This window comes from Protopterus annectens, chromosome 9.part0 (assembly GCF_019279795.1).
Source record: "Protopterus annectens isolate FY-2018-M chromosome 9.part0, PAN1.0, whole genome shotgun sequence".
NCBI classification, from domain to species: domain Eukaryota; kingdom Metazoa; phylum Chordata; order Ceratodontiformes; family Protopteridae; genus Protopterus; species Protopterus annectens.
In genome coordinates this window covers 237,617,615-237,630,891 of record NC_056743.1, presented here as the reverse complement: position 1 = coordinate 237,630,891, position 13,277 = coordinate 237,617,615, and the positions used below count along the sequence as shown (strand labels likewise).

Here is a 13,277-nt window from a genome sequence, read left to right as displayed (position 1 = left end):
TTCCAGGATTGGGCTGGGGAGTAGCTGTACAGGATTTGTCCTGTTTTTGTTTTAGGCTTGTAAATTTGAAGGTTTTGTTCAGAGCTTCATAGGGACCTATGAGGGGAGTAGAGGGAGACAGGAGAGGCAATGTTAGGACAGAAGGAAGGCACATATAAGATAGAATGAATCATTTGAAGTTGAGAGAGAAGATTGTGAGGGAGTTCTAGCAAGTTTAACTTTTTAAGAGCAAGGCAGTGGTGTGAGTGGTAGGAATGGTCAGCTGTGAATCTTGCAACTTTATTGTAAGTGGATTCAAGTTTTGTTAGGAGAGTGATTTGAAGGTTGGTAAGGTCTTGACAGCCATAGATTAGTGTGGGGAAGAGATAGGCATGGGATAGTGAGATTTTAACTTTATTTGATAAAAACGTTTAGTTCCTGTAAAGAAGTCCAAGTTTTTGATGGGTTTTCTTAATGATGTTGAGAATGTGCATATCAAATTTGAGGTGGTCATCAATGATGACCCCCTAGTAGTTTGGTGGGCAATTCAATGGATATAGTGGTGTTATTGAGTGATGAGATAGAGAAGGAGGATTTATGGTGGTTCATTGATTTGGGGATGAAACGTAGAAGGTTGGTCTTTTTTGGATTTAGAATTTACCAGTTCTTAGTGAGCCAATTTTCAATTGATAAGGATTTATGTGTCATTGTATTTAGGTTAGAGAGGGAATCTGCTATGGTGATAACTGTCAAGTGTGGGAGTAAGTTTAGTTTTGGACCAGATAATCCAGGTTTTGTCACTTTTTTTGCATTGAGGAGTGGGTGGAGAGAGTAAGCCAGAAGGAAACAATACATTTTACTCTAACAGTTCATAAAGGAGCAAACGAGTTGAGAATGTTAAAGAATATGGAATTGGATTTTAGAACGGCATCATCCTGGGGTAGGTGTTTAAGGAAGGACCAGTTAATGGCTGAGAGATGGTATTAAGCATATTAGAGTCAGTGCTGGACAGTTTATGATGATCTATGTACTTGTGTGGTCTTGTATATTGTGGAGAGAAATTAAGGACTTTGACTGGGCAGTGGTCACTGAGAGCATCAGACAGTGTTTCTGGGAAATGATATTTAGGGGGATGCGAGACTAGAATCCAGTCAAGAAGAGAGAGAGAATTTGAAGACTTCTTGGTGTAGGTAGGAGAGGAAATTAATTGTGAGAAGCCATGTAAATTATTATAGTGGCTAGTTACCTCTGAAGAGAGGGCTAAATGTTGACATGGCCTAGGGATGATGGTTTCACTCTTTAGTGTGCCAGGATAGAAAATTTTCTAGTATAGGGATATTGTCACCGAGGGGTAGGTAAATGGAAACTATGGGTCAATACATTATGAGCATTCATTTTGCAGTTAGCAATTAGCAGCTCAGCGGGTGAGGTGGAGGGATGGGGATAGGTAGGTGGTAACAGTGAGATGGTTGGAGAACATAATAGCAACAACTCCACCTTTTTTCTGCATTCTCTCAAGTCATAAGATGTTGTAGCTGAGGGAAGGTAGCCTTGCATAGAATCAAAGAGAGAGGAGTTAAAAGGTCCAGGGTTGGGATGGACATCACCAGATAGGCGCAGAGTAATTAAAGTAGGAAAATATTTAATGGAGGGGAGAAGTAATATTTTACCTTACTTTTAGGGGAGATTGAAAGGCTAGGAGGAATTTTGATTTTAGGAAGATGGTGAGAAGTGAGAGAGTTAGGCGACGCTGTTAGAAATAAGTGAGGCAGTTGTGGTATTGCTATAGGATTGATGAAGGTTGGTGAGTGGTGGTAAGATTTGACTGAAAAATTGTAGGAGGTGAGGTTGTGTAAAAAGATTGAGTACTGGTGGAGAGGAAAGACAGAAATAAGTTGTAAGCCAGCATGGTTGAGAATTGGATGGGTAGTGTGAGAGTAGGAGAAGTTAGTGGTTAGAGGTATGGTCAGGAAATATACAGTAAGAATAGTGGTGAGAAGTTAGTGTTTGGTGTAATGGGATTATAGGTAAAGGATTGGAAGGTATGTATAGGGGAAGTGTATTTTAAATTTAAATAGAAGGTAAGTAAGGTAGGAGTAGTTAGGCAAGTCCATTGTGCTATCAGCTCAGAGAGCAGAGGAAGATAGTTCAAGTACAGTTGGGTAGTGAGGGTAGTAAGAAGTAGATGTAGTTAAGGGAGGGTGGAGTAGGAGAGTAATAATGTACTGGTTAGATAGGTAGAAGAGGGGCATAAGAGTGCTAGGTCTGAAAGGATGCGAGTTGAATGTTAAGGAGGACAGAGGTAGAGGTGGAGGTAGATTGTGTGTTGCTTATTGGTGGAGAGGGGGAGGGGCAGAGGGGGAGTGGAAACAGGGGTATTAAGTATAAAGGAAATGAGCTTTGGGGTGGGTGGGAATGGGGGTAGGGTGGAGAGGCGAGTGAGCCCAAGCAGAGCAAGGGCGAATGGAGTGGGCTGGGCCATGAGAAGTGGGAATCATCTGCAAAAAACACTCAGCAGAAATTGAGAGAATTGTTGTGGAGAGTGACTAGTCAGGTAAGGCATTTCAAGTAAAATGTGGAGAATAAAGCTTAATTCCCATAAAGAGTCATCAGTTACTATTAATCAATTACTATCAATCAATTACTACTGGAAGGATGATCACTCTTGTTATCAAATGGTGTTAATTGGTGGCCCTTGAGGGGTATATTTTCTGTTTATACCTATTTTCTTTGACGTCATATTGGACATGTGTCATTTCTGAGCACTGGTCCTACATGTATGCTTACACATGGTTGCCATCTTGGGAGCCTGCTGACATTACTGTGGGAACTGTCATTGGCAGTATGACCCATATAATAGCAGCCCTATGCCCCAGCCACCCTCTGACAAATACATTGTCAACAGAATCTTCTTACCTTCCTTAGAATGGAACAACAGGCCACTGCCATACAATACTACCTTAAAAGTCAGTCTTCTAATTCTGTATCTGTTTGTTAAACTAGCTTCATTAGCAAAATGGCCAGCAATGATCACCATGTTTTAAATGTAAAACAAGATTTTATTAAGATAATAACAACTACACATTTTTATATGCTCTGCCAAAGACAAAATACTGAAACAAATGAAATGAAAAAACAAGACACCTTTGTGGCCCGTAGTATAAACAGGCTATACATCAAGAGAATGAAACTAATGTCCAAGAACAAGAGAGAGCTGGCTCAGCAGATTAAAAAATCCCTCTCTGGCATAAACAAACAATTAAGAAATCATGCCAAGTCCTCCAAAGCTAATTGCAAAGTAAAATAGCCTCCCTAGCTGAGAATAATCACAAGGCATTCTTAACTGCATCAAAATCTAAAAGGGAATAACCAGCTATGCGTTGAACCGGTTGTGGATGGCACCACCCATACTCAATTGGATGTAATAGCCATCTTGCTAGATGACAGATTTGGAGCAAACTTCATCCCCTGCCCCTTCAGTCATCTCTAAAATACACCTGCCACTATTCTTCAGCCTATTATCTCAACAGAGCAGGTCATCTCAGCAGTCTCCTAGGCCAAAAACATGGCATCAGTCAGATCAGACCACATTCCAGGTTGCCTTTTAAAAAAAACAACACATAACCTAGCAGACCCACTCGGATCTCTGTTTAAATGCAGCCTGTGAACTGGCTATGTTCTAGAGGAATGAAGGACAGCAACAGTAATTCCTGTGCACAAAGGGAGGCCATCAGCCAACCTTGGAAATTATAGGGCCATAGACTTGACTAGCCTCATCTACATGGCCATGGAATGAATCATTATTGAGCAGTCAGTATTGTGGATTGATTGGCCAGAAGGCTCCCATATGAAAGAGCAGTGGATGACGCAGGATAAAACTGAAGAGAATGTGGCACTGGAAGATGCGCTGGAGCTTTCAATAGAATGGCCACAGGAAATGCAGAACAAAGAATGTGGTCTCAGTTTAGAAGAAAATGATCTAAGAGAAGAGTTGCTTGACTTAATAGAAATGGACAGACATATTAAGAGCAATGAAAGAAATAGACTACAAAAAGTCAATAAACCCCAAAACATTACAAGTTTGATAAACAAATGAACACAGTAATTAGGACTGTCCATAGAGATTCATGTGATATAACAGAAGTAAATAGGATATATTACTGTGCAGCTAAATTAATAAAAGATGAAGTCTTACCACAAAAACACAGGGTAGTAAGGGAAAGGAAGGGGAGAAATCAAATACCATCATGGAAGTATCATATAGAGAAAACCATAAAGCAATTAAGACAAGAAGTGTCATTGTTAGAGTATAAGAAGAGAGATCAGATCAACAAAAATACTCAAAGATAGACATGATAAAAGCAATGCACAGTATCGGAGTAGATCAGGATCTGTTGTACACTATCTCAAAGACTAAACTAAAAATATCAGCACAGGCAGAAAAACTTGGAAGATATCCAGATAAATAAAATGGAAAAATACAAAATAAGCAATTTACTGATGACCCAAAAAAATATAGGGAATTAGGAAACCATGCAAAAGGAATTGAAACAGCACCAAAAAAGAAGAAATATATACATTTTGGAGAAATATCTATGAAGATCCTCTGGAACATAAGTAAGATGTTAAATGGATAGAGGAAGTAAAAGAAAGAATAAGAAGTTCAGATATACAAGATATGAAATGGGATGAAGTGATGGCCAGAGAGATTGAAACAAAGTTAAGAAAAACTCTTAAATGGAAAACCTCAGGCTGAGATGCAGTACCTAACTTCTGGCTAAAAGTGTTAAATCTTTAAATGAAAATTTAGGTATGAGTAAGAACTATTTATATGCATGCCCTGACCAGACACCAGCCTGGTTAAGCTATAATAAAAACTATTGACCAGTAACTTGCCTTCTGGCGACATATTAACTGTACACTGGAATTGATGCTGACAAAGTTTATAGTCATTTAGAAGAAAACTCAATCATGGCAATAGAACAAAAGGGTAATAAAAAGAAAATTATATTGAGCAAAAGATCATTTGTTGTTAGTCATAATGAAACTGTAAAAAGGGGAAAAATCGAAGTATGGCATGGATAGACTATAAATAAGTGTTTGACAGTATCCCACATTCATTGTGTGGTGAGTGATGGTCCCACCACTGCCAACCAATATGTGATGATCCCACCACTGCCAACCAATATATGACATCCCCATACTGGGCCAGCAATCAAGGAGCCTGAATCCTCACCACTGACACTGGAGAGGGACATGCACTTGGAATACAAAAGGATACACTCAGTATTAAAAGATGCAGACCTCCCTGCATCAAACACAATTTCCCTTAAGAGCACACTGGGAACACACTCAGTCCAGGGTCTGGATTCCTCTATATATGTCTCCCTCTAGGTCCCTAGTAAGGCTCCCCACTGGTACAGCTGTAGGGTTAGACTTGGCCACTTGGCAGAGGGCCAAGACCTCCAGCACCCTCTGTAAGCCCAGTGCTTGGTGTCCCTGCTCCAAGTAGACACACACACACACACACACACACACACACACACACACACACACACACACACACACACACACATGGGAAATGCTGGCATAGATTTACCTGCTGTGCCCCTTCTGCTCAGAGTATAAGGTAGTTATCACTGCCAGAAAGACACTCCACAATCAGCTACTCTAAGGACCATAACAAAGAGTGTCTAATTATACTGAGTAATATTAATACTAATACAAATGGTAGTAGTTGACCAATATGGCTAGGCCTTCTGGAGTGGCCCACACAGTGTCACCAAATACATATAAGCACTCTCAAAGGTTAAGAAATTTCTACAAGAACCAGCCACAATAAAAATTTAAAATATATTTAATAATAAATAATAAAAGAACAAGAAAATAGTAAATATATATATTTACAGTAAACCAAACAGTTCATATCACAGGGAATATTGAAAATAACACTGATGGACAGACTCAGACAAATAAAGGAAAACAATCTCTAAGCTAAGCTTCACTATATTCGTGACTGAATCTAGGAGAATTACTATTCCATAATAATGTATTTGATAGAGCAAGGCACATTGAAATACATGAAGTCTTTCTAGTCAGGTTCCTCAGAACAGAATATTCCTTCCTCAGAGATTACTCCCTGTAAAATATAATATCCAAGATGGCTTGCAGAATGACCTCATCTGGTCATCTGACTCTAGGTTCTCACAGTAACCCCCTTTGAAGCTGAGAAAGAAATCTATCATAGACTGCTACAATACACATCTTAAATGTTTATTGGCAGTGCCTGGGGCTTCCCCTCTTTTTACTGAGCTAATGAACAAAGGATTCTTCCAGACCTAATGTCTTGGGTCCTTTTCAGCACTGCAAGGTGACATTTTAATGGTTTAACAGCTCATTTACATTTCCCTTGTTTTTCTTAAAATATGCCAGCTGGTTAACCTTTACTGTCCTAGTATCCTGTATTAAAACATATGCATTTAATTCAGTTACAATAATACATGTACATTTCTTTTCATTCCAGCAGGGGGCGCTGTTGATACACTTTAACACAAGCAAACCTCACAAATACATTTTCAGCACAAGCATCGGTACAAATCAGTTTGATATACAAACAACATATAATTATTTACAAAATTTCAGCTAGCTGTGTTGGCAAAAGTCATACATCTACTGCCCAACTTCTCCTTGCATGGCTGGCAGTACCTCCTATTGTCACACATGAATAAAAGAGTGCTTAAAATGTATAAGATACATACTACACTGATTGATTACATTACAGCAACCATGAAACAGTGGCATACCACTTTGCAGTTGAACCATAATAAAGGACAAATTATTATTCCATGGATAAAAATTCAAAGGGGGATATTCCAGGATCACTCTGTCACTGCTGCTATTTTGTCTTGCCGTTAACCCATTCAGTTGTCTACTTAACAGGTTATATACAAGTAATTCCAATGGCTGCAAGAATTAAGCTGTCTCAATGGTATAAAATAAAGCCAAAAAACAAAAAAACACCAAGAGAGAGCAGACACGGCTAGGCAAATATAATAAAATCCACAATTTATTACAAAAGAAATAGTATGTGGTTTTGCATTGATAACCAACGCTTCATCAGACATTAAAGAATTATCATTCAGTTAAAGTATTTAAAACACAATGTACCCAATCAAACAGTTTCACACACACACATCACATAACCCACCATGAAACCTATTAATTATACATAACAAGTTCTCATATTTAAATTGAGAATGCGTTATCTAGTAAAACACATCTCCACATGATGTATTTTGCTTTAGAACTGTTAAAAGCTGTTATATCTGCCTGGTGAACTAACAAAGCAAAAAATATTCAACAATAAATAAAGAATATAATATAAAGTTGCAATTTGTAATCATTCTTAGTCAGGATAGAATTTTAAAGCTTACCTAAGCCAAGTAAGTCTACAGTAAGCTAAAAATTTCAAGTTGATATTTCTCATTCTGAGTCTTCTCCATTCGTTGAAATTGCTTGAACTTCCTGTTTATATTTAAGCAATCAATGGCAGTGTAGAAAAACATGTGACAGTTGCTCTAGTAACCTAAATCTCTTAAATTATGACATCCAAATCCATAGAAAATTTGACATTCAAAGCAAAATATAATGCTTCATATTTCTGTGGTAAAAGTATAACAACTGCTTTCATAACAAGTAACATGCAATGAATGTGGAAACGTTATATACATGCTGAGATGACTCCATATACATTACCCAAGATACCTACCTTGGCTTAAGCAATAAATAATCAAATGTCTTAGATAATAACATTCAGACTCCTAGAAAATAAAGCATTCAAGTCAAAATATAATAATAAACTGCGTAATGAATAACACACAGTAAATGTGGAAAACTAAAGCAATATAATATGTGAGTCCAGATGTCTCTATATGTGAATTACTCAAGATATACAGCTCAGCTAAACCAAACAATATTTAAAGACATAGTGTTCATCTCTAGAGCTGTGTTAATCATACAAAACTAAAAGGAAATCTGAAACAAATAATTACTACAAAAATAAGAAATAAAATGTTCAAATACTGAACATTAGAACTCTTAAAGCTAAAACAAAATAGCATAATGGGTATGACAATATCAAATAAATAAACAGGTGAATCTTTGAACTACAGTATATGTAAATAGTAAACAATGCAGTGTAAATATAGAAAATGCAGGTTGAAAAGTCAGCATTGAAGCTATATCAGAATATAAATAAGGCTCAAAACAGTATTAAATGACATGAGGTAGCAACTAGTGTTTTAAAAAAGAACCATCCAAGTGTGGAAATCTGATTATCAAGTGTCAAAAACAAAAAATCATTGTGCTCATATATAATTTATATTAAAATAATAAAATAGTGCACATAAATGTATGGTAAGATGAAATATATCTATATATCATCCAAATAATAGATGGCGAGGAAAAACATATATGAACAAGACAGATTAATATAAAAGCGTATCTTAAATATCAAGGGACAGAGACTAGAATATATCATGCAGAAGTTGTAAGAATAGTGAAACAGATTTAATGGATGAGTGATCTATCTTTTTAAAAACGGCTTTAAGGAAACACTATCATTGAGGCCATACTGTCTATCTGCTTGTAGTTTTATGATTTATCTTTGTTCCAATTTCTCAGTTCTTTTCTTAATATCCCCCATTCTACTGACCTTATTTGTTATTTCAAGTACCATCATTTTAAATTAATGTTGGAAGCCAACATCAAGTCACATCCTTCTTATTCATTTTATTTATGTGTTCTCTACCTCTGCCTGTGAGGGTCCTATTTGTTTTACCAACACAAAATCTAGGACAATTTATGCAGTATGCTAAATAAACTAGATTACGTGTTGAGCAATCTGCATAGTGCAAAACTCTATATTCCTTCCCAGTGGTTGGATGTATAAACAAATGATCTTTGGCTGTATGTGCCTTTATATGGCCAATGATCATTTGTTTATACATCCAACCACTAGGAAGGAATATAGAGCTTTGCACTATGCAGATGCCTGTGGCTGACCAAGTTCGCTGACAATTGCAAATCTGGAGCAATCATTGAGTCCCCTTTGATGTTAATATACAGTAGACAGGGTTAACACAGACAAATGACTGGTGTCAAAGCCATGGATTAAAGCTAAATGCAAAAACATGCATTATTATTCCCTTTGGGAAAGCTGACATCCCTTCTAATTACATTATAGACAGTAACCCCCCTAAGTGCAGACCCAGTGGTACATGATCTGGGTACTCTGGTTGATAGTAACCTGAACTTTGACTTCCACGTATTCACAGTAGTAGGGAAATCATTTTATGTGGCACATCGTATAAGTAAACCATCACATCTAGACCTAAGGATGTTATAATCCCATTATATGCAGTCCTCATCATACCAATAATTGAGTACAATGCTCCCTTTTGCATGTACCTTTCCAGGCACCTGCAATAATCGGAGAAACCCCAGAGGTTTCTCACTTAGAAATTACAGGGTATGCAAAACAAGTCTTACACAGAAAGTCTGAAAGCCCAGTCACTGTATTCTATCTCCTAAAGTTTGCTAAGGGGTGGCCTGTGCCTGGCTTTTAGGGCAGTCTCTGACTCTGCCCTGATGTAAATGGTACACATTCATAAATCCAACTGCATGAGGGTCACTCACTCCAGGGATCTTAACCTAGCCTCTGACATGAACAGGTCATGCTAGAGAGATCCATACATCTCCCAGAGAGATCCATACATCTCCCAGAGACTGCCACTTTCCTAGAACAAGCTTCCAATCCACATGAAACAGAGCACCTCCCTGACCCTCTTAAATGCAACCTAGATCAATGGATGGGAGACAGCAAATTCACTCCTGGGGAGGTCCCCATGTCCCTCCTGGACAGAAGTTATTATTAACTAGCATAGACCCTTATCTCAGCAAAGTTCACTCACCTAAGCACCAACAGTTGGGGCAACTCAGAATAAATATGGCTAGGCTTGTAGGGCTCTAGGGCTGTTAGCCTTGTAACCTTCTAGTCACCTATGAACCTAAATATGTGTGTGTGTGTGGGTGTGTGTGTGGGTGTGTGGGTGTGTGTATGTATATATATATATATATATATATATATATATATATATATATATATATATATATATATATATAATATGATTTGCCTTCAGTTGGTTGACTAATATGAATGTCAACATCTGAAAGATAAACCACTCTACATCGAAAACGGAAAAGTCGACTTCCTAGTATGCATGTGTTGAGGTTGCTTCTTGGCATGTTCAAATATTACTTACAAAATGAGATAAACCACATTCCTGAATCACAAAACACCAACAAAACAACCAAGGAAGGCAAAAATATAGTTTTTAGCGTAAAACATTCCCATACCATCTGTTAATTATATATACTAACTCCGAGAATGTACAATCCCCAGGGAAAGAGAATATTCCCCTACCCGGAGACTCTCAATATTGCCTGCTGACTATATATTCAGCCAAATTTGGCTGATTAAACAGATGTCGACCATATTCCCTGTCAATCAAACCAAAGGATCTGTTACTATACTGTAATGGCTTTCTCTTTTTCCTGTGTTTTCTGCATTGATTTGATCTTATCTCACTTTACAATGAAGATGTACAACAATATTTTTTGTTATGATGCAATGTAAATCAGTTCCTTCAGTTTTATGATGATCTCTGCGTATACAGTCCATTTATATTTTCAGTATTTGTCTTGTTCTTTGCAACCCAGGTTGAACTTGCAAATGGTCATGACCGATCAGTACTCTGCTCTGGTAAACAAAATAAAATGGTAAAACAGCTGATTTTATATTTAAATAATTTATACATGTATCAGTTTGACAAAGGCACTGTAGTATTTGTGTTGATCAACTGTATTTTAAATTTCATTTCTGGTGAACTTAAATGTTATAACTCCATTATTGCTCTACTTTCTCTGCAGAAATGTGAAAAACTTGTGCTGTATATCTGCTGCAACAGCTTCAGCCTTCCGTTCCATGAACCTGTCAGCCCACTGGTAAGAAACTGCATCAAGAAAAGCAAACTGTGACAAGGGTTGTAAGTCAACTAATTGCATTACAAACTCAAACCCATTGTGTTAATTGGAAGAAATGATGTAAACCTACTATGGGAAAAGGAACGCATGATGTTGTCCCATAACTGAACATTAAGTACCCTAATCTGTTTTGATCCTCTCCAAAGTTAGCTTAATGCTGATTTGGGTTGACTTGCCTCCATATTGCTGTATATTTTTATACGTAGCTTATGACTTGAAGAAAGTTCCATGTTGCACATCTCACTAAAGTACAAATAAAAGAAAAATATATACTAATTTCAGTGACCTGGAATTCTGGAAGATGGAATTCAGAGATGAAATATTAAAAAACATGGTTTTGTTTTGTTTTTATATCTACTAGTAATGGTTGTCAACTGTTTTTTTAACTATATTTTAATGGTTCAAATGCAAAATAAATGTTTTGAAGGGTTATTCCAATGTGAGAACATTGTCCTCCCCACAATCCCATTTTATATATATAGTTATAAGTGTGTGTGTGTGTGTGTGTGTGTGTGTGTGTGTGTGTGTGTGTGTGTGTGTGTGTGTGTGCGTTAAGTATGTTTAAAAATGGAAGAAAAATAATTACTTTCCCCACAGCTCTCAATCAGGTCTAACCCAATGGCACATCTTCCTTAACACAATAGTCCCATTTGTTCCTCTCTTTTGGCCAACAGCCAAGCACTTTCTAGCCCAGGTGACAGTGCTTTGGCCCATTTGTTCCTGGGTGAAAGGCCTAATCAGCCTTTTCATTCCCCCAGAGAGGTGAGTGACAGGTGACCACCAGAAGTAAGGAGAAGGCTAGACTTCTAGACCTAGTGGTCAGCTTTCTCATCCCAATGGAGTGCCTAATCTTTGCAGTCACTCATTAGAGCTCCACTAGAGCTGCCAGCTTTGGGAAGCATATCCACCTCCTCATGCATGCTAATCCCTGACCTCTAAGCAGCACCTGAGCTCTATGGGTACAGCATAGACTGCTCCCTCTAAGTGATACCCCAGCTGAGAGCCATAACCACCTTGTTCCACCCAGGATGAGTATGTTGAAAACAGCTGCTCAGTCTTGTCCTGCCCACCCAGCTCTCTCAAGTACCATTGCCAGTAGTCAAACATGGGTCTGCTGGGTTGCAGTCAGGGCTTTGTCACTCCATGCCACAGGAATCTGGTTTAAGATATTTACATTTATGTGCTCATCAATGAAAAAGAGTAAGAAAGGTTGTCTTTACCTCCACTAATGTATAGTTTTGGAGTGAATATATTTATAGATGCTGATCTTTAATCATCTTATTTTTTTTCTGACTTTTTCATGAGGAAGAGCTCATATGACCTTGTACTTTCATTTTGTTATATAGCCACATATGGACAAGACAATTAAACAGATAGGCAGTTAGCTAGGTAGAAGCAACATGTAATACGTTTATTTCCAAAATATTTTTAATACTAAGCAATTTTTATGTTCATATAGCCCTGCAGTTGTGTTTTTTCACAGTATTCACTTTTGTATTTTTAAGGACATTTCTGACAGTGTACAAAACATACTCCAAGGACCCTCTTATACTGTGTGCTTTATCATTGTGGGTTCTATTAATATAGACAATAAAAAATGATGTTTTAAACAGATTCACTTTAAGACTATCTCACATGTAATTTATATACCTAGTAGAGTCTGTAGGACCATAGTTAGTTAATGTATTAATTAAGGGTTTAAAGCTTCACATTTCTATAGAAACCTTGCCACAGTCTTAAAATATTCAGCAAGTCATGTTCCACCCCACTTAGTCGACAGTCTGTTTTTGTCTCTCCTTATTTCAACCCATTATTAGATAGCCTGCAGAATGTTTACAATATTATATCCAACCTTTCTTCTCTCTAGCCATGTTATCCAACAGAAATCAGTCTGAAAAAGAGCCATATCTTATTATGGATAAAAAATTTCTCAGGACCTATACTGCTGCAGAAAATCTTACCATATTGGCATTGTCTCCTGCTTTCCAAATAGTGTCTGATACATATCCTTCAGTGTCTGTCTTAGCACCCCCCCCCCCCCCGGTCAAATTATAATGTTCTATATTTCAGCTATGTATCCAGACAGGTTATCTCTTTTCCAAAGTCATACATAGCTTGCAGAAGGAGCCCACTTTACACACCTGGTTATTGCAATATACTTTGTGACTGTATGCTCATCTTTAAATCACAATGTG

General features: G+C 37.5%; 1 protein-coding gene across 1 annotated transcript in view; it reads left to right on the top strand.

Moving 5' to 3' along the window:
- TRIM66 (tripartite motif containing 66) overlaps nucleotides 1–13,277 on the top strand; it is a 419,382-nt gene that overhangs the window by 393,254 nt on the left and 12,851 nt on the right. The window contains exon 17 of the mRNA XM_044082811.1: nucleotides 10,969–11,043. Within this exon, the coding sequence (XP_043938746.1) occupies nucleotides 10,969–11,043 (75 nt within the window). The remainder of the gene's footprint in view (nucleotides 1–10,968; nucleotides 11,044–13,277) is intronic.